At 37.9% G+C, this 23,501-nt stretch overlaps 1 protein-coding gene across 1 annotated transcript in view; it reads right to left on the minus strand.

Annotated features, from left to right (window-relative positions):
* Window positions 1–23,501, minus strand: part of Kul (Kuzbanian-like) — a 454,968-nt gene that overhangs the window by 43,646 nt on the left and 387,821 nt on the right. Inside the window, exon 5 of the mRNA XM_067760833.1 lies at window positions 4,802–5,121. Within this exon, the coding sequence (XP_067616934.1) occupies window positions 4,802–5,121 (320 nt within the window). The remainder of the gene's footprint in view (window positions 1–4,801; window positions 5,122–23,501) is intronic.

The following is a 23,501-nucleotide window of genomic DNA, read 5'->3' on the forward strand; positions in this document are numbered from 1 at the left end:
TTTGATATCCATATTGTATAAACACATTCTAGGGGTACCCGGTTCCACGTTTTGATCTCAAGACCCTAGGCACGTAGCGAAAAAAAAGGTAGACGTTGGCCGATTCTCAGACCTACCCAATTTGCTCACAAAATTTCATGAGAATCGGTTCAGGCGTTTCGGAGGAGTTCAGCCTCTAAAACCGTGACAGAAGAATTTTATATATTAGACTAGCAGACCCTGCAGACGTTTTCTGCCCTAAATTTGGCCTATCTGCATACATTTTAATAAGCTTTTTCCGTCTAACTCTGCCCTACCCCTCAACACTTTTTCCTAATCTTTTTATTCACTCCTCCCTCCGTCTTTTTCGTTTTATCTCCATCTTCGTCTCATTCTATCTCTTTCTCAGTCTCCTTCTCTCTTTTCCCTTCTCTCAAGTTTTTCGCCTTCTTCTTCATCTCTTTTTGCCAGTCCCAGAGGGTGGTATGTATTTTGCTCCAGTCCCATTCCGAGTCTCAGTCCCAGTCCCACTCCGAGTCTCAGTCTCAGTCCCAGTCCTAGTCCTAATCCCAGTCCCAGTCCGTCTCTGGTATACTTCCCGGAAAAAAGCATCGTAAATACTAATATAGGCAAATTTATATACGAAATTTCAGGCAAATGGAATAGGACGTATGTAAATAGGTATGTTGGTATTATTAATTCTTGTCTTTATTTGGGCTTCGCATGCATATTTATCAGTTTTGCCATGTCGATGCGACTAAATCGAATATCACAATGAACTTTAAAGCTCTCAGCAACAGCTTTCATTTGATATCCATAATACACACACATTCTAGGGGCATCCGGGTCCATGTTTTGGCCCATATCTCGAGACCCTAGCCTCCCAGTTGTATGAAAATTATCCTGTACTATAGCACTCATCAACAACTTTCATTTGATATCCATATTGTATAAACACCTTCTAGGGGTACCCGGGTCCACGTTTTGGGCTATATCTCGAGACCCTAGCCTCCCAGTTGTATTAAAATTATCCTTTACTATAGCACTCATCAACATATTGTATAAACACATTCTAGGGGCATCCGGGTCCATGTTTTGGCCCATATCTCGAGACCCTAGCCTCCCAGTTGTATGAAAATTATCCTGTACTATAGCACTCATCAACAACTTTCATTTGATATCCATATTGTATAAACACATTCTAGGGGTACCCGGGTTCACGTTTTGGGCTCTATCTCAAGACCCTAGCCTCCCAGTTGCATGGAAATTATCCTGCACTATAGCACTCATGAACAGCTTTCATTTGATATCCATATTGTATAAACACATTCTAGGGCTATATCTCGAGACCCTAGCCTCCCAGTTGTATGAAAATTATCCTGTACTATAGCACTCATCTACAGCTTTCATCTGACTTCCATATTGTATAAACACATTCTAGGGGTACCCGGTTCCACGTTTTGATCTTAAGACCCTAGACACGTAGCGAAAAAAAAGGTAGACGTTAGCCGATTATCAGACCTACCCAATATGCTCACAAAATTTCATGAGAATCGGTTCAGGAGTTTCGGAGGAGTTCAGCCTCTAAAACCGTGACAGAAGTATTTTATATATTAGACTAGCAGACCCGGCAGACGTTGTTCTTTTCCGTCTAACTCTGCCCTACCCCTCTACACTTTTTCGTAATCTTTTTATTCACTCCTCCCTCCGTCTTTTTCGTTTTATCTCCATATTCGTCTCATTCTATCTCTTTCTCAGTCTCCTTCTCTCTTTTCCCTTCTCTCAAGTTTTTCTCCTTCTTCTTCATCTCTTATTGCCAGTCCCAGAGGGTGGTATGTATTTTGTTCCAGTCCCATTCCGAGTCTCAGTCCCAGTCCCACTCCGAGTCTCAGTCTCAGTCCCAGTCCTAGTCCTAATCCCAGTCCCAGTCCGTCTCTGGTATACTTCCCGGAAAAAAGCATCGTAAATACTAATATAGGCAAATTTATATACGAAATTTCAGGCAAATGGAATAGGACGTATGTAAATAGGTATGTTGGTATTATTAATTCTTGTCTTTATTTCGGCTTCGCATGCATATTTATCAGATTTGCCAGGTCGATGCGACTAAATCGAATATCACAATGAACTTTAAAGCTCTCAGCAACAGCTTTCATTTGAAATCCATAATACACACACATTCTAGGGGCATCCGGGTCCATGTTTTGGCCCATATCTCGAGGCCCTAGTCACCCAGCGGTGTAAAACTTACTCTGTATTAAAGCACACATCAACAGCTTGAATTTGATACCCATAATATAAAAAAGCATTCTAGGAGTATCCGGGTCCACATTTTGGGCTATATCTCGAGACCCTAGCATCCCAGTTGTATGAAAATTATACTGTACTATAGCACTCATCAACAGCTTTCATTTGATATCCATATTGTATAAACACATTCTAGGGCTACCCGGGTCCACGTTTTGGGCTATATCTCGAGACCCTAGCCTCCCAATTGTATTAAAATTATCCTTTACTATAGCACTCATCAACAGCTTTCATTTGATATCCATATTGTATAAACACATTCTAGGGGTACCTGGGTCCACGTTTTGGGCTATATCTCGAGACCCTAGCCTCCCAGTTGTATGAAAATTATCCTGTACTATAACACTCATCAACAGCTTTCATTTGATATCGATATTGTATAAACACATTCTAGGGGTTCCCGGGTCCACGTTTTGGGCTATATCTCGAGACCCTAGCCTCCCAGTTATATGAAATTTATCCTGTACTATAGCACTCATCAACAGCTTTCATTTGATATCCATGTTGTATAAACACATTCTAGGGGTACCCGGGTCCACGTTTTGGGCTATATCTCGAGACCATAGCCTCCCAGTTGTATGAAATTTATCCTGTACTATAGCACTCATCAACAGCTTTCATTTGATATCCATATTGTATAAACACATTCTAGGGGTACCCAGGTCCACGTTTTGGGCTATATCTCGAGACCCTAGCCTCCCAGTTGTATGAAAATTATCCTGTACTATAACACCCATCAACAGCTTCAATTTGATACCCATAATGTAAAAACACATTCTAGGTGTATCCGGGTCCACGTTTTGGGCTATATCTCGAGACCCTAGCATCCCAGTTGCATGAAAATTATCCTGTACTATAGCACTCATCAACAGCTTTCATTTGATACCCATATTATATAAACACATTCTAGGGGTAACCGGGTCCACGTTTTGGGCTATATCTCGAGACCCTAGTCACCCAGGGGTATGAAAATTATCCTGTGCTATAGCACTCATCAACAGCTTTCATTTGATATCCATATTGTATAAACACATTCTAGGGGTACCCAGGTCCACGTTTTGGGCTATATCTCGAGACCCTAGCCTCCCAGTTGTATGAATATTATCCTGTACTATAGCACTCATCAACAGCTTTCATTTTATATCCATATTGTATAAACACATTCTAGGGGTACCCGGGTCCACGTTTTGGGCTATATCTCGAGACCGTAGCTTCCCAGTTGTATGAAAATTATCCTGTACTATAGCACTCACCAACAGCTTTCATTTGATATCCATATTGTATAAACACATTCTAGGGGTACCCGGGTCCACGTTTTGAACTCAAGACCCTAGGCACGTAGCGAAAATAAAGGAAGGCGTTGGCCGATTCTCTGGCCTACCCAATATGCTCACAAAATTTCATGAGAATCGGTTCAGCCGTTTCGGAGGAGTTCAGCCTCTAAAACCGTAACAGAAGAATTTTATATATTAGATAAGTAAATTATGTCAACATTCAACTCCAATAATGATATGGTACACCAAAATACAAAAATAAAAGAAAATTTCAAAATGGGCGTGGCTCCGCTAGTCTAGAATACTTTTCATGACATAAGTCGAACAAAAATTTACCAATCCTTGATGATGAGCGTTATATCTTTACTAAACTTAGTTCACGTATTGATTTGAACGCGCTTTATCTTGATATTAAAAATGGGCGAAATCCGACTACGACCACGCCCACCTTTTCTATATCGAAAATTTCGTAAAATGAATGAAAAATGCCATTATTCTATACCAAATAAGAAAAAAGGGATGAAACATGGTGGTTGGGTTGGTTTTTTAACGCAAAATATAACTTTGGAAAAAACTTTGTAAATTGGGTGTGACACCTACCATATTAAGTAGAAGAAAATGAAAAAGTTCTGCAGAGCGAAATTAAAAGCCCTTGGAATCATGGCAGGAATACTATTCGTGGTATTACATATACAAATAAATTAGCGGTACCCGACAGATGATGTTCTGGGTCACCCTGGTCCCCATTTTGGTCGATATCTGGAAAACGCCTTCACATATACAACTACCACCACTCCCTTTTAAAACTCTCATTAATACCTTTAATTTGATACCCATATCGTACAAACTCATTCTGGAGTCACCCCTGGTCCACCTTTATGGCGATATTTCGAAAAGGCGAACAACTATAGAACGAAGGCCCACTCCCTTTTAAAAATACTCATTAACACCTTTCATTTGATACCCATATCGTACAAACGCATTCTAGAGTTACCCCTGGCCCACCCTAATGGCGATATCTCGAAAAGGCGTCCACCTATAGAACTGTGGCCCACTTCTATAATACTCTTTCATACCTTCCATTTGATACCCATGTCATACAAACACATTCCAGGGTTACCCTAGGTTCATTTTCCTACATGGTGATTTTCCCTTTGTCTCCAAAGCTCTCAGCTGAGTATGTAATGTTCGGTTACACCCGAACTTAGCCTTCCTTACTTGTTTTTTTTTTTTTAATTTACCTCATCCGGCAGCCAACGTTTGTGACGCTCTAGCAATTTTGTCGCTTCTGCTTTCGTGGTTTCATCAACTTTTCGTCGCTTTAGATCATTTAGCAACATATCCCGTCGTAGTCGTTCGCTGGCACAATGTTCTGCGGCCGCAGATTTGCGCATTTTCACATCGCTAACTTTGTAAATGATACTGTGCACACCCGATGCGGACAATTCGTTGGAATAACGGTGCGCTGGTTCTACGTAATATTGCTCACCAGCCGTTTCAATAGTGCCATCGATCAGATTATCGCTGGTGAGAATGGCGTGCACATGAGAGTTCCCATCACCTGAAAATATAAAAAACATTTTTTTTGTAAGTTCTTAACTTTATAAATAACTAGCTTATGCCCATGGGTTTTACTCCACGCTACTATAAAAATATGCAGGCTACGCGTAACTGGCCATGGGTAAAACATGAGTTGGTAAGATTGACTTCTGCTACAGCTAATAATATATTCATATTTGTAACCGGATTCCCCTCGCATAGGTGAGGTTGACAATTGAGTTGCAGAAGCTCTGAAGCTATAAAGGTTTGTATTGCGCTCATCAATCCCTTGATTCCCAGCTAATGATCGTCGTTGAGCTTCAATGATAGGGATAGGAAATTTGAGGCATTTAAAATTGATAAGACAAATTTATGGGTATCAATGGAATCCTTGGTTTTAAACTTTTTTGTTTTCAAAATTTCCCAATAAAATGAATTGCTTCAATGACATTCGTAAAAGTTTTGTGATGAAAAGCCTTGTTCCACTACATAACCGTGGAGAATCGAAATAACGAAGCATAAATATTATGATATTATGGGCCCTTTTTTAAGGATCAATCGATGAGGAAAAATTTCTGATGGCTCAAAAGAGCTAATAAGCTCAATCGGATATGCGCAGCTTCAGACTCTTCCAAGACTCTGTTAATAGAGTGATAAGTTGTCTTGGTTGTAGTGATATTAACATCGTCATTTTAAGGTACCTTAAATGCCTTTTTTCAAAGTCATTTATAGTTGGTAAAGATAGCTTCAATATTTGGAAGAAACATTACCTATTAAAGCTTCAGGTGATGTCATAATTTCTCAAAAACTTGCAGGAAAATAAATCAAATCTGTTAGTAAAGAAATAAGAATTTTTCCATAATTAATTTCAAGAAGTTGTTTAGCAAAAGCTGCTGCTGAAGTTTTTCCGCCAAAATGCCCTCTCATATTTCTAAAGAGAGTAAATTTTTGTACGTAAAGCTGTCTATAGACGAAAAAGCACGCATTTGCTTCAACTGCGGCTGTTCCAGCAAGTAACAGGAAAGCAACACCTTTGGGATGGTCATTACACATCAAATTCTTAGGGGTTTGATCAAAAATTTGCAGCGACTGTTTATGAGTCATGGTGCACACATCGCACACCGTTACTTAGTCCTGACCGTTTGCTTATGTTGCACATCGGTGTATCAGATGTTTGCAGACGGTGGTCATTTAAATGCGGAGTTGTACGTCCACCACACAAAGGATATCCGCGGTATATGAGAAAGCAACTGCCATAGTGATTTCTCTTTTTGCTCTTACACCAATTAATATTAAACGTATCGTAACGAAATGATATCGTTTCGTTCGTTAAGCATGCCTGTATTAAACTAAACAGATATGTTTTTTTTTCCGGTTTCTCTAGGCGTATCCAAAATTACCAACCCAAAAGATAACATAAAAGAATACTTAAGGAATAACAGCCAAACCCAAAACTTAAGTTTTTAGGGTAGCCATAGTTCTGAAAGTCCCATTTGTCTTGTTTTTTTTTTCAATTCCATATATTACTGGTGCTGTAAGGACCTAACGTCATATAGCTCCTTACCAACTTTCATTATTCCATTTGTGTGGCACAACCCGATTTATACCTACATACAAACATTCATAATTTGAACTTTATATATATATATAGATAGAAATTGTGGATAGACTGAAGTTAACAAAAAATTTTAACGGCGGAAGATTATTAAACATCCAAAAGGAATAACAGTCAAACAACTCTGTAGTCAAACTTTAGCTGTTATAATAACCTAAATTTGTACGGCAACCATAGTTCTGAAAAATCCCATTTGTAGGGAACTCGCAAAGGCCGGACAGCTGAGCAAAAAGTGACTGGAGGATTCCACCTCTTCGTCCTCCATACAGCTAACACAGCGAAGCTATTCTTTGGGCAGTGCCTTGTTATTACTCCAATAACCTTAGATAGATGAGCTTTTGTAAACAATATATCTCCACCGGCTTGTAGTTAACAACGAGCCAGAACAACAGGTGGTGTCAGCCCAGCGTTTGCTAAGATGACTCGAGGCCCACCCGTCCAGAAGTAGAGAGCAAGTGGGGAGCGGTATCCCAAAGTTCCTGCTGATAGACACTTTCAGCTCACCCGTGCGGTGATATCCGCCTGACAGATGTAAGGGATATCCTTATGGCCTTGCACCCAAATAAATTGTATCAAAAAGTAGTAAGTTACCCCCGCAAATGGGGTAAAGCAATCTCTCACAGCCCTCGACCTCACCGTAATAGAGCTTAGCTCTTTGATAGTCGTTGGACTATTTAAGTAGATTTTAAATCTCCTAACCATTACAGCGGCGTATAGCATGTCCCTACCTCCTCCTTTATAGCGGCGACCTCCTGGAAGACGCTGTAGTGATCGGGCAGCATAAATTCCGGGATAACACCGAGCTCATAGCTAAATAATCCATCATCAACCTTCCCAGATCCCTCCGTAAACAGGTGCACGTAATTCACAAGCTTATATCTCGTGTTACGAAGCCGTATTTCCGCCCGAGCTACGACCATTTTGCCCAAGATGTCAACCGCGTACAGATTAAGCATCGCGTTGAGACTGGCGTAGGTATTGTACGAAGGGACCCACTTATAACAGCCATCGCTAATAGCTGCACTGACTCTAGCTCACGGAAACTTACTCAAAAAGCGTTGTCCCTAATTTTGAACAAATATAGGTGGACAAAAATGTAACTGACTTAATATAAACTAAGTATGTGCTGGTGCTATTGTAGTTACTAAGCCAACCAAAAAGTTTCCATACATACATACAAAATAAACTAAACGTCCGGTCCGTGAGAAAAATACAAAGACTGAATGAGTCCAAAGTGTTACCAGAAGTTGGTTTTATGACCAAACTGAAGACCCTATCCGACCTATCTAACCAGGACCGATGTTATAGAATAACTCCGTTCACTTGGCGAACACTAAAATTTTTATAGGACCTATGCCACTTGCTGCATCTAAATCTTACAGCTGTGTCACTTCTAATATCTGAAGTCTTAGCCCGGTAAGCCAATACAAAACATGCTTTTTCGTTTCCTCCTCCTATCTGCACTTCCTACATCTGCTATCACTGACCAAGCCTGATTTAAAAGCATGTGACGCCAGAAGGCATTGTCGAGTCAGAATATCCTTCAATTGTCTACAGTTTTCTCTTTTTAATGATAAGAGTAACTTTTTTAGTCCAAGGTTGTAAGAGCAACATATGATCTTCGACACTTTATATCCCCGCGGTTGGGTCCACACCTTTCCTGCTTCGCCGATCATGTGCAACTCTCGCCTTTTTTTAATCTCGTCCAATTTTATTTCGCACTTCTTAGCTAGCTCATGCGCTTTTTCGTTCCAACCTATCTCCATAAGTGCCAGCATAGGTGTATGCTTTATTACTGCTTGGCTGTACATAAAAGTTGATGCGGCTGCAGTTTAAGCTATACTCTTCCAGACTTTCTACTTCTTTGATTACGAGTACTTTTTAGGCCTGAAAAACACTACAGTTATATGGCAGCTTGTAGTATCTGTTCATTTCCGGACCAGCTTAGTACGTCGCAGACCCTACTCCTTCCATTACTTTGGAACCAATCATGTACGCTACGTGTATCTTCTTGTATGCAATTTGGGTACCGTGCCGCCAACCATCCACCCCTTTTGTCGCTCTAAGAGCTCTTTCGAAGCGCAGTTACGGAATCAGGTAGTCTGTTCGTCATGTATTTAATGACGATATACAACTAGGCACTGAGCCTCGAAGCGTTAACAATGTGTTCCTTTCCACGACGTCTTCAGGTGGAATATGCAGAATGGCAGCAGCCGTAGTGGTTGTTTTCAGGGGCTCCCATAATACAAAGTATTGTTATTGCCGTCCCCCCTTTATTTTTTGAGATAGGATCTTTTTTATGCCCACAAAACAAGGGATCTCTTTAAATACCCAAGGAGAGAGAGGGCGATAGACCCCACGTACACACCAGCACTCCTTACATGCACAAAGTGCCGTCGAGGCCTTCTTCACTCTCTCCTCTACATGAGCTGCCACGAAAGCATAGTGTCTAGAATGGTCCCTAGTTAATTTGTTCAATGTTTCTCCAACGGGGTCACCCGTTTGTATAAACGAAGTGTTAAATTAGTTTTATTTAAAGCAAGCCAAATATTTTTATGATAGCGAATTGTTTAATTCTCTCTTCTCAAAGACTGAGGCAGCATACAAAATATAATTTGCTGAGCTACTAGGAATCAAGGTTTCCTCATCCTACCATAGCAAGCTTCAACAAAAAGCAAAAAAATTCTATACCATATGAAGTACATTGAAGTTCTAATGGGAGGATGGTAGCTTCTCACTTTTTGAAGGCTAGTCAAAAAAGATGCTATAGCTAGGACTGAGGTGGGTATTTCTGTGGCCTGCTTTCACCAAGACTTATTTTACTTGACTAAGCATTAGACAATAGAAACTTCTTAATTGCCATTAAAAGAAATATAAACCGCTTTAAAATTGGAAACCCTACTTAAGACCCTTTCTAGTTTCATAGTTTTACACAGCAAACAATTTGTTTAAGTAAACACCAAACTTATAGGATATCAACGCTAAATTACACGTGTGTATAAATCCTTTTAATGAATTTGCGAAATTTCTACCACAGGACGTGTGATTGCTGGTAGGTATAATATTTACGTGTTTTCTGGAAATATATACTTAAAAGTATACACAACAACAAATTATAGATAATCCACATACATATAAACTTCGTTAAAAAGTAAACGTAAAAAGGCGAGGTTGAGATTTTGCCAAAAGTTTTTGAATATTATAGAAGAATTTATTAAGGGTAGCAACAAAGAGTGGAATATGCAACAGGAGCATCATTTTTAATAATTTATATACAAATATGTTTTTTAAATTTACTCACATATATACTTTTTGTACTACCTACCATATTGTACACGCTTCGAGGTATCAACACAATAAAGTTGCACAAACAAGTTAAGAGTTATAGAAGTATGTAAGTACTTACCAAGGGACATCTGCCCAAAAAATGAAATTTCAAACTTTTTTGTTTCTTACTTTGTTCAGCTTTGTAAATATATGTATATATTTTTTTTTAATAAGTGGGCGGTCGCCATGGTGTGGTGTTAGCGTATTTTGCTTACCACACCGAAGATCCTTGGTTCACAGCACGGGAAAAGCAACATCAAAATTTAGAGAAAAGTTTTTTCAATTAGAAGAAGAGCTACCACTTTGGTGTCCTGAAAAATATTGTTCCAAGTACAAAGCTTAACATTTCATACTAACACTTCAACTGTCCACGATTATTTAGTTCTACCATAGTTTTTCTATCCCATAATTAGCAAGTAAGGACGGGACTGTCTTCGGCTGAGCCGAATACTTCATACCTTTCATGAATGGGGCTGAACAATAATCTTATCCCAATCGTATGAAATATATAGTGAACAAATATACATACCTAAACGACTTTTAAGATAAATATAAAATAGGTAGGAACTTTGTGTGAGGATGCAAATTTTTACGTTTTTTGTTGTCTGCATGATACAGCTTCGACCATGAATCACTTGTATGGGATATATACTATATATACCACCAATCTATACAATTTTTTCTGAAAACAATGCAAGTTATTGCCTTGTCACCAGTGAAAACACATTGTAGTAATGATTACCGTTTACAACTGAATCCCATTCTTTTATTGAATATTCTTTTTATAATAAACAAGTAAGGAAGGCTAAGTTCGGGTGTAACCGAACATTACATACTCAGTTGAGAGCTATGGAGACAAAATAAGGAAAATCACCATGTAGGAAAATGAACCTAGGGTAACCCTGGAATGTGGTTGTATGACATGTGTATCAAATGGAAGGTATTAAAGAGTATTTTAAGAGAGAGTAGGCCATAGTTCTATGGATGGACGCCATTTAGGGATATCGCCATAAAGGTGGACCAGGGCTGACTCTAGAATTTGTTTGTACGATATGGGTGTCAAATGAAAGGTGTTACTGAGCATTTTAAGAGGGAGTGGGCCTTAGGTCTATCGGTGGACGCCTTTTCGAGTTATCGCCATTAAGGTGGACCAGGGGTGACTCTAGAATGTGTTTGTACGATATGGGTATCAAATTAAAGATCGTAATGAGTATTTTAAAAGGGAATGGGCTTTAGTTCTATAGGTGAACGCCTTTTCGAGAAATCGCCATAAAGGTGGACCAGGGGTGACTCTAGAATATGTTTGTACGATATGGGTATCAAATGAAAGCTGTTAGTGAGTATTTTGAAAAGGAGTGATCCTTAGTTCCATAGGTGGACGCCGTTTCGGGATATCGCCATAAAGGTGGACCAGGGGTGTCTCTAGAATGTGTTTGTACGATATGGGAATCAAATGAAAGGCGTTACTGAGCATTTTAAGAGGGAGTGAGCATTAGGTCTATAGGTGGACACCTTTTCGAGATATAGCCATTAGGTTGGGCCAGGGGTGACTCTAGAATGTTTGTACGATATGGGTATCAAACGAAAAGTGTTACTGAGCATTTTAAGAGGGAGTGGGCATTAGGTCTATAGGTGGACGCCTTTTCGAAATGTCGTAATTAGGGTGGGCCAGGGGTGACTCTAGAATGTGTTTGTATGATATGGGTATCAAATCAAAGATGGTAATGAGTATTTTAAAAGGGAGTAATTCTTAGTTCTATAGGTGGACGCCTTTTCGAAATATCGCTATAAAGGTGGACCAAGGGTGACTCTAGAATGTTTGTACGATATGGGTATCAAACGAAAGGTGTTACTGAGCATTTTAAGAGGGAGTGGGCATGAGGTCTATAGGTGGACGCCTTTTCGAGATATCGTCATTAGGGTGGGCCAGGGGTGAATCTAGAATGTGTTTGTACGATATGGGTATCAAACGAAAGGTGTTACTTAGCATTTTAAGAGGGAGTGTGCATTAGGTCTATAGGTGGACGCCTTTTCGAGATATCGCCATTAGGGTGGGCCAGGGGTGACTCTAGAATGTTTGTACGATATGGTTATCAAACGAAAGGTGTTACTGAGCATTTTAAGAGGGAGTGGGAATTAGGTCTATAGGTGGACGCCTTTTCGAGATATCGCCATTAGGGTGGGCCAGGGGTAACTCTAGAATGTGTTTGTACGATATGGGTATCAAATGAAAGGTGGTAATGAGTATTTTAAAAGGGAGTAATCCTTAGTTCTATAGGTGAACGCCTTTTCGAGATATCGCCATAGAGGTGGACCAAGGGTAACTCTAGAATGTTTGTACGATATGGGTATCAAACGAAAGGTGTTACTGAGCATTTTAAGAGGGAGTGGGCATTAGGTCTATAGGTGGACGCCTTTTCGAGATATCGCCATTAGGGTGGGCCAGGGGTAACTCTAGAATGTGTTTGTACGATATGGGTATCAAATGAAAGGTGGTAATGAGTATTTTAAAAGGGAGTAATCCTTAGTTCTATAGGTGGACGCCTTTTCGTGATATCGCCATAGAGGTGGACCAAGGGTAACTCTAGAATGTTTGTACGATATGGGTATCAAACGAAAGGTGTTACTGAGCATTTTAAGAGGGAGTGGGCATTAGGTCTATAGGTGGACGCCTTTTCGAGATATCGCCATTAGGGTGGGCCAGGGGTGACTCTAGAATGTTTGTACGATATGGGTATCAAACGAAAGGTGTTACTGAGCATTTTAAGAGGGAGTGGGCATTAGGTCTATAGGTGGACGCCTTTTCGAGAGCTTTTCATGGCAGAAATACACTCAGAGTGCTTGCCAAATACTGCCGAGGGTTGAAAAACTTTTTCTTAAATTTTGATGTTGCTTTGCCCGGAGCGTGAGCCCAAGATCTTCGATGAGGTAGGCGGAGCAAGTTACCATCACACAACGGCGGCCGCCAACTTCATTGGTTATGCTTCTTTGTCAACTTTCCGAAAGTGAACTCATCCCATTAAAGAAAACGAATGGCTTGTCCTGCTATCCGCGGTACAGTTTTCATCGACCATGCTAGGGTCACGCAGGCGATGCACGTTCCCGCATTGCCCCCTTTCAAGTTAACACCACTCAGGATTGGGCAGAGAGTTTAGAATATGAAAACCTTAAATGATCAACATATTCTAATTTAACTTCGACTCTTTACTAAGTGCTAATTAATAATCACAATGATACTTAACCTTACTCCTACTCTCTTGAAATTGACAGCGGTAAGGCTAAATTTTCTTTTGCTGCGCCAACTAGTTTTGGTAAGAAAAAGGACTACCTTGACGAGAATATAAGTACATATACGTTGGTGGTATTTGTATACGTGCGTATGTGGCAAACAAACTCGTATGCATGAGAAAATTGGGAAAAGAAGTGGGAGTATGGCATAACGCAAAATTTCACAGACATAAACTTGGAAATTTGTGTATGGCAAGATGTGAGCTGCGAGCTGGAATATAGGATTTGGTAACTGATGAACTGGGGAGAACTGACTTCATACTTTTGACAGTGGGCTAAAAAGTTGATGAAATTCAGTTTGTGTATTTGAAGCGTTATCTTAATGCATACATGTTTGTACATATGTGTGTATGTGGGCATGTGTAGGCGTATACAAGAATTGATTGCTCTCCCAATATAGGCACTTAAGTATGTGACGCGCAAGCATCTGTGAGCATTTTGTTAGGCATACCTGCAAATTGAACTTGACGCACACAGAATGTGTCAGCCAATAAGCAGTCAGATTAATAAGTGGTAGGGATGTCAATTTTAATGTACTTTTTGACGCTCGAGGTTCTCGGGATTTAGAAGTTCTTTAAAAGATATTTGAATACATTTGTATAAACACATTTGCCTTGCAAGCCATTGCAGATTTTTTTTGTTTCGAAATTTATATTCATATATCTATTTACGTTATAAAATAATTGATTAATAGAATGGACATAATCTAAGTTTAACTTTCGATTATTATAAGGGTCTGCTAATAATTGTTACTCTCCAAATTTGAACCAGAAAAACCTACTACGCCCCGTTCGTATATTTTTGGAGACATGTAGGGACTAGTTCGAGAACCAATTTAAGGCAACTTTTAGACTGTTCGAGTATAATTTTGGGATCATATCGAGACACTTTTGTGGTAATGCTGGAATCATTCCGGGAATATTTCGAGATCACTTCGTAATTGTTTTGGTACTACCTCGAAATTAATTTTGAAATGTGTTGGTTAACATTTCGGGAGTATTTGTGCGATTATTTCGAAACCATTTCGGGACTATTTCGCGATTATTTTGAGATCGTTATGGGATCATAATAGAAACATTCCGGAGCTATTTTAAAATAGTTAAGGAATATTGTTGGCTCATTTATGAATATGAAACACTGTCCGACTTTTATTATTATCGTATTTTTATCGGCATATTATTGGTTTGTAATCGAAAAATGATCGGCTTGTTATCATTAACAACTGTCATCGAAGAGTTGTCGGTGAATTATCAGGATATCAGGATATTGTTATCAAAATTTTATCGATGTGTGATCGAAAGGTATTGATAAGCTATCATAAAAGTATAAAAAGCTTTCAAGTTGTTATCGAAAAATCGATTTGTTATAGAAAAGTTGTCTTATTTGTTATCGACAAAATATCGATTTCCCATATAAAAAAATTGATTTTTTGTGGAAAAATAACAAAAATGTCGATTTTTTGTGAACAAATATAGATTTTTCATCGAAAAATTTCCTTTCGTAATACTTTGATGGCAAAACGGTCCCACCCAGTGACAAGGGTGGTTATTAAATAACTGTTTAAATTGAAGTTGTCGGTGTCAGGAACTGTTATTTGGAATTTGTGCAACAAAATAACAAACTCTTTCAAAATATTAATCGGATGCAAACCGGTATAAAAAAGAAAGAACTCCAAAATAAGAAGCCGGTTCCAAATGAAATGACCGTTCCCAAAAAGTATCCCGAAGAAAGTAAAATATTTCAAAATAGATCAGGATTAAAAAAAAAAACGTTTCTGACGAAATAAAATGTTACATGAGGGTTACCGGCACTAAAAAATTTAACCGACGAAAGAAGTAAAAGCCTCCAAAAAAGTAATCGATTAAAAAAAACTGTGACCTAAAAGTAGCCATTTCCGGAAATCTTGCCGGTTCCAAAGAAATAATCGACTGAAAATAACCGCTCCCAAAATGCAGAAGTAACGGGTTCAAAAGAAGCAACCGGTTTTATAGAAGTAATCAGTTCCAAGGAAGTAACCAGTTTTAAAGAAGTAACCGATTCAAAAGAATTAATTGGTTGAAAACAACTGCTCCCAAAATATAGTCCTACCAAAAAATTTGCCGTTTCCAAAGAAGTAACCGTTTCCAAGGAGGTAACCGGTTTTTAAGATGTAACCGATTCAAATGAAGTAATCGGTTTAAAACAACCGCTCCCAAAATGTAGCCCTTTCCAAAAAAAAATTGCCAGTTCAAAATAGGAATCCGGTTTTATAGAAGTAACCGATTTAAAAGAAGGAACCGATTTTAAAGGTTCCAAAGAAGTAACCTTTTCCAAGGAAGTAACCGGTTTTTAAGAAGTAACCGATTCAAATGAAGTAATCGGTTTAAAACAACCGCTCCCAAAATGTAGCCCTTTCCAAAAAAAATTGCCAGTTCAAAATAGGTATCCGGTTTTATATAAGTAACCGATTTAAAAGAAGGAAGCGGTTTTAAAGAATTAACCGGTTTTATAGAAGTAACGGAGTAACCGAATGAAGAAACCGTTTTTAAAGAGGTAATCGGTTGCAATGAAGTAACCGGTTCCAATGAAGTAATCGGGTTTAAAGAGTAACCGGTTCCGAAGCAGTAACCGGTTTCAAAGGAGTAGCCGGTACCAGAAAAAAGGTTTTAAAGAAGTAACCGGTTCCGAAGAAGAAGCCGGTTCCAAAAAAATTACCGATTCCAAAAAATAACGGGGTTTTAAAATATCTGATAAAAAAAAAATCAGTTAAATTTTTACAAAAAGAATATTTGACTAAGTTCAACTGATATTAAAAAAAAATAAATAAATGTAAGGCGCGATAACCTCCGAAGAGGTCTAAGGCCGAGCGTCTCTTCCAATTTGCGTCGTGCTCCTCTTGATTTTCCCTACAAATTGGCCGGACGGGACCTACATGTTTTATGCCGACTCCGAACGGCATCTGCAAGGCAGATGAGTTTTCACTGAGAGCTTTTCATGGCAGAAATACACTCGGAGCGCTTGCCAAACACTGCTGAGGAGCGACCCCGCTTAGAAAAGTTTTCTTCTAATTGAAAAACCTTATTTCTAAAATTTTGATGTTGCTTTGCCCGGGGTGCGAACCCAGGCCATACGGTGTGTAGGCGGAGCACGCTACCAACACACCACGGTGGCCGCCGGTCCGATCAACTGATATTACTGATTGAAAAATAAAAGAAAACGCTTTCCTGTAATTTTGCAACAAAAACCTTTAAATTTAACTCGGGAAGTTCGGGCACGTAAAATAACCAAAATCCCGGTATTAACATCCCTAGTATGTGCCTACATGTTTACAAAGAGTATGTATACATAAATATATGCCTAAGAAAAAATTTTTAGGCTTATGCAAAATTTCATGCACGACGTTGAGCAACATAATTAGATCCTTGAGGATTAAGATGGATCTTTTCGAGCGATACGAAATCAAATGAGACTTCAGAGAAGCTGAAGCACTGATAACTGAAGCAGCTAAATTCAAAATTGTAATATATTACTATCATTGAACTTAACTAACATGCTGTAGGTTCACCTTTCTTGGTCTGAGTCGGGGGGCCAAACAAGTGGGTATTGCGATGAACAAGGAAAAGGGTCAGCTAAGAAAAAATCTCCGACTTTGCGCCTTGGCAGTCACGTCGCTGTCGGCAAATATCAATTAGAAGCTGTGAAGAACTGCATATATTTTTGTCATTTATCTCTAGACGAACAAAAATGATGCTATATAAGTCTTTGGCCATAGATATCTGTTCTGAAGTATGGCTCGAAGACATGGAAGGGCATCGAAAGGAGTTAGGATCGCTCTTGAGGTATTCGACGGAAAAATTATCCGATAGATTTATAGTCCTTTCGTGAAGCCAAACGAGGTAAATCGACGGAAGTTAATTACAAAATCTACGAGTATGAAGCAGCGACTACTACTACTGGTTAAATCATGTTGTGCAAATAGAAGAAGGCGAATCTGCTCTATAGTTATTCCTATCTATACCCAAATTTGTGAGTTGCCGAAAGCAGAGACTCCCACTGAGTTGGTAAAGATAAGTTGTGGAAGATTTGAACTATCATGGTGCCCAACTTTCCTTTTTTGGGTTAAGCTTACTCTTTGAGAGATATCCTTTTGTTTAATTGCGAACTAAAAAGAGCTGACACGATGTGTTTTGGAAGGAGATGAACGGCCAATTTGACAAGGTTAAATTTTCTTCGTGTGACCACGGGTGCCAGTGAACCCACCAAAGAGGCGTCTGGCGCGCACTTTTGGACGGCTATAATTGTTTAAACGGTTAGGCCCCAGTTAAATAAGTAAGTTTTATAGCCAAATGAATTCAAGCAAAGTACATGTTATAGGTCCATCAAGATACGCATTGATTTTTGACAACTTTTTTCTGAAGGGATTTTCCCTCATTCAAGGGGAGGAAACAGTCTATTTTTTTGATATAGATGAGTTTCGGCAATACGAAAAAAAAATTGTGAAAAAGTAATTTCGAAAACTTGTACTTTTTTACGGGCTACAAAACTGTATGCCCAAAAAAATTCATAGAACTCGAAATAAAAATTTCGAAATTTTCATAATATTGTCTCGATTTTTCGAAAACGTTTTCGAGATTGGTTTGCGCAGTTCCAATAACAAAATTCATAGACGTTTTTTCTTAAAATATCGAAAAAAAAAAAAATAAGAATTCAATTGAGGAAAAATTCCCATTGCCATTTTTATGTTCGCTGTTGTACGTACAATGTATGCCTATATTGTATTTAGTCAAAACGAACAAAACCAAAACGTAATGGGTATGTCAGTGTTTAGAACACGTCCCAGCTGTACACGCGTCTATAACATACGACCGTTATGTCAGTAAACGTTTATTTGTTGTACGTGTCATAAACATACATAAAAAACTTTATTTTGAAAGTATCAAATACCCTTTCACACAGAAGCTATACACAACCAACCACACACACAACCAAACACACTCATGAATACGCATATATTCACTATCGCTTGCTTCTAAGTTAACTCCGTTTATTCAGCTGGATGAGCGCTTTATTAAATCTAAGCATGGAACTTCAGATTTGTATTCATGTTGCTAGGATTTATTCGATGTTAACGACGCACAGTGGCGCCTCTGCCGTTAAAGCATGGCAAAAATCAAAAAAATCATGAAAGCGTTCGCTAAATCTAATACATGTTTCTTATAGAGAATTTTCCAGGGATCAAGAACATGCAACTGTTTTTTCACAAAAGTTTACAGTTTACCAGGTAGAGCCGCTGAAAGTTGACCAATTTTCAACATTGGGAAAATTTTGAAATTTTTCTTCTTTTTCGTTGTATTTAAAATGGTTTTGTGAGTAAATAAGGCGGCCAGTTGTCGTTTTCTTGTATAGCAATTAAAGATAATTTAATTTAGGATTGAAACAAAAAAAATTGATTTTTTGTTTTGGTAAAAGTTGGCGGATATACCTGTTTTTCGAAATGCCTATTTTTAGAGCCTTTTTAAAACTTTGATGGAAAAAAAATGTTAAAATATATGCTCCATCAAATTAACAGTAGTTATTTGTGAAATATTCAGATATCTAAATTCATATGGCGCCCACCGTGGTGTGATGTTAGCGTGCTCCGCCTATCACACCGTATGCCCTGGGTTCAACTCCCGGGCAAAGCAACATCAAAATTGTAGAAATAAGGTTTTTCAATTAGAAGAAAATTTTTCTAAGCGGGGTCGCCCATCGGCAGTGACTGGCAAGCGCTCGGAGTGTATTTCTGCCATGAAAAGCTCTCAGTGAAAACTCATCTGCCTTGCAGATGCCGTTCGGAGGCGGCATAAAACATGTAGGTCCCGTCCGGCCAATTTGTAGGGAAAATCAAGAGGAGCACGACGCAAATTGGAAGAGAAGCTCGGCCTTAGATCTCTTCGGAGGTTATCGCGCCTTACATTTATTTTTTTTTTTTTTTAAATTTATAAAGTCTACCTACGTCCAGCTGCAACTTTACTTTTTACATCAAATAAAGTTAAACCACCTTGGGCATAAATACGCACCTCAGCAGGTATATATAATTCAGTACGGCCGTGCGGTCGTTTTTGTTATTGGAACTTGTTAACAACATAGGTTTTTTTTAGTTACGAATTGTATACCTGAAATTAATTTTAATAATTTGAGTAGGTATATAAAGCTATCCATCATACAATGCACATTATCATTCGTATTTTTTTTTTAGATTAAGGAACTAAGTATTCTGTTTACTTAAATAAAGTGTCAGATACACTCGAAGCCAATTCTAATATGTATCTAGAAAACTTGAAACTATTTGCGGTGTTTAAATCTACAAAGTCAAGACGGGACTTCGTTGAGGCTATTATAAGAGAATAAGCGAGTGAAACAAGCATTAAAGAAAAGGAAGGCCTGGAAGAAAAAAATGGTTTACAATGCATTATGATAGAAATAAAATGGAAGGACGTCTATCGTAACAATTCAAAATTTCTTAGTTAGCATGAAAAGTTGCTAGCCGACAAAACTTTTTTGGACGAAGAAACGCCTAGCACGTCAACCAATCCAACTAGAGGGAGACCAACAAAACCCATAGAAAAGTATTCTACCTACACAAGGAAAAGGAAGCTGTCTGATAACACAAAAGCTATGGCCACGAATCATCTTTCAGAAGCACTGGCTATTAAATATAAAAAAGACGAAGGAAACGTGAAGTCTCATATAACAGAAGCAGTTGCGGTAGCAAGTCCAGTGCGACTGATGAGGATCAAAAACAGCATTCCCACACCACCAAATGCGCTACCTAGGAAATACACTCCCGAAGAAGCTTTGGCGCTGTTTATAGATCTCGGTTTAACGAATAAAATATATATTATGTTGCGTAAGTCATTATTGCAACGTAATGCCGATATTTTACCTCGATACAATAAAATTACTCAAGCCAAGAAAGAAGCAGTTCCTCTAAGTCCCAAAATAACCGAAGTATCAGCTAGCATTGAGCTACAAAACCTAATGGATCATACTTCTACACGACTCATTCAAAGTTTTACTGAAGAAAAGTTGAAATCACTGCCAAAGGAGCTAGCACTGATAACTAAGTGGAGCTGTGGTGGATCATCAGGACAAAGCGCATATAAACAAAGAATAAATGTAGACGATGAAACAATTACAGTTAGTAATATGTTTATGGCTTCTATTGTTCCATTACGACTAAAAGATGAAGCTTCAGAATATTGGAAAAATCCACGTCCGTCATCAACTATATTGTGCCGCCCGATATTATTTAAATACGAGAAGGAGTCTTCGGAACTCATAAAAGCTACAGTGAGTGATATAAAAAATCAAATTGCCAAATTAGAACCAACAATAATTGGAATTGAAGAGGGGAATGTCATTACAATAAAGCATGATTTTCTTCTAACAATGGTCGATGGAAAAGTTTTGAACTTAATAACAAATACGACATCTACAATGAAATGTCCAATTTGTAAGAAGAGCCAAAAGGACTTTGAAAATCTTGATGATTCAATAACTGAAAATCTAAATTATGAGTATGGAATATCTCCTTTGCATGCTAGGATAAGATGTATGGAATTTGTTTTGAACCTGGCTTGTACACTACCACAACAAGGAGAAGTTTTCAACGACAATACAACATGTAAGGAGAAACAAAACAGGAGAAAAAAATAATTCAGGATGATAGAATGCATAGAGATTGGCCTTAGAGTTGACTGTCCAAAGTATGGATACGGAAATACAAATGATGGTAACTCGTCAAGAAGATTTTTTGAAAACGATGAAGTGACTGCTCGCATAACAGGAGTTGATAGAGATATTGTGAAAAGATTGGGAGTAATTTTAAGTATTTTAATCTGCCACGAACCAGTGAATGGATACAAAGTTGGAGAATATGCATCTAAAACTACAGAGTTGCTGCATCAAAAGTATCCTGAAAAGAAACTTACACCAACGGTACATAAAATTTTAGCACATGGAAAAAATTTAATAGTGCTTACCATTAGGAGAATTGTCTGAAGAAGCTCAAGAATCTAAGAACAAGGACTACAAAAGATATAGATGTATGAACACCTGCAAGGATCACGAGTTAGACAAAACGAAGACCTTTCCAACATGTTAGCTATCTCTTCTAATCCAGTCATATCATCTATGAGGTATGTAAGAACACAAAAAGATCTTACAGATGCGTATAGCTCAGAAATGATTGCTTTATTAGATATATGTTCCAGTGACGATGACTATGTTAAGATAAAATAAGTTTCTCACTTCTTATCACAACAATGAAAAAGAGATTTACTTATCAAATTTGTTACTTTATTGAAAAATAAGATATCTATGTACAAGTTAATTTTTTATTTCAAATAAAAGAATTAATTAATTTAGTAATTTATAAATATATACTTTTCGTTATTGCATTTCTCTAAAGTTTACCAAATTTATTTTAAAGCTTAGGCATTTCGCCTTCAAACGAGTATTAAATTTTTATAGAAATCAATAGGGCTATCGAGTTTGGTACAAATTGGTAAAGCGGTTACTAAGATCAAACTTTTTAGCATAAATGGGCAGTGCCACTCCCCTTTTCCAAAATTCGTTGGCTGCTTAATCTTTAGCTCAAATAAAATTTCATTGAACCACTTTCAACAACTTTTAGTTATTAATAAAATACATATTTGGCTTGTAAATTAAAAAAAAAAACACGGACACTTGAGTTTTTTAAGAGTATTGCCATTTAAAAGAAACAATATGTCTATCGATTTTGGTAGTTATTGATTACGTGACTACTTAGATAAAACTTTTTATCATAAGTGGGCAGTGCCACGCTATCTTATCAATATCATTAGTTTATCTTATATAATGTTTAAATATGCCATTATAAGACAAGTCTCATTTTATTTTTTTTATTTTTTACTAAAGACATTTTGTTTTTGCATTTTTTTCGATCTTCGATTCTGACGAATTTTTAAAATATCTTCATTGGTTCAAAAGTTATGATTTTTGCAAAGAAAAAACTCAAAAGGCGCCACTGTGCGACGGTGTAATACAAAATCGCTTTTGGGCTATGCTATCCAGCTGATGCTAACGAATTCTGCGTCATGGCAATGTGGCTTGTTATGCTACTAAATTTGCCTGTTGCCTATACACGTATACATAATTAGCGGGTAAGTGCATGGTGGCGCAAGAGGTACTTGATTAGGATTAATTCTGATCGTTAGCATTAACCTGTAAAGTCTTAACTTCGGTAATAATTTTAACATCATATTAGATTCACTTTATTTTTTAAACCAAAAAAAAAAATAATAATAATGTTACGAAAACGCACCAGTAACCGCATTTCAGATAATTTAGCGTGTAGTTGGTCGGTTTTTCATAAAACAACGTGCTTATTTTAGTCTAAAATTGAAATTGCCTTCCCGTATTTGGTACTGAACTAATTTGATTTTAATCTTTTGCATTTGCTTCAGAACTCTCATTTTAGCATGTTACCAAAAACAGTTCTCACACACTGCCATTGGGAACGGTAAGACTGAGTTCACATTTAACTTAAGTTAACAAAGTTAACAAAAACTACCAAAATTTTATTGACATCCTTCAGATTCCATTAAAAAGTAAAATTTTATTTATTAAAGCTTCCACTTTTGGAGAAACGCTTAATTCTTTGGAAGCTTTTTTTTAAACTTATTAAGTATTGGAAATTAGTACATTCCGGGAAACCCGTTTCTGTTTATACTCAGCTGAGCAGAGCTCACAGAGTATATTAACTTTGTTCGCATAACGGTAATCCGTAAAGGCATTAACTAATCGAGATAGATATAGACTTCTATATATCAAAATGATCTGGGCGAAAAAAGAAATTAATTTAGCCATGTCCGTCCGTCCGTCCGTAAACACGATAACTTGAGTAAATTTTGAGGTACATTGATGAAATTTGGTATGTAGGTTCCTGGGCTCTCCTCTCAGATCGATATTTAAAATGAACGAAATCGGACTACAACCACGCCCACTTTTTCGATATCGAAAGTTTCGAAAAACAGAAAAAGTGCGATAATTTATTGCCAAAGACGGATAAAGCGATGAAACTTGGTAGGTGCGTTGACCTTATGACGTAAAAGAGAAAATTAGAAAAATTTTGGACAATGGGCGTGGTGGCCACTTTTAAAAGAAGGTAA

This window comes from Eurosta solidaginis, chromosome 1 (genome assembly GCF_040869045.1).
Source record: "Eurosta solidaginis isolate ZX-2024a chromosome 1, ASM4086904v1, whole genome shotgun sequence".
Lineage (NCBI taxonomy): Eukaryota > Metazoa > Arthropoda > Insecta > Diptera > Tephritidae > Eurosta > Eurosta solidaginis.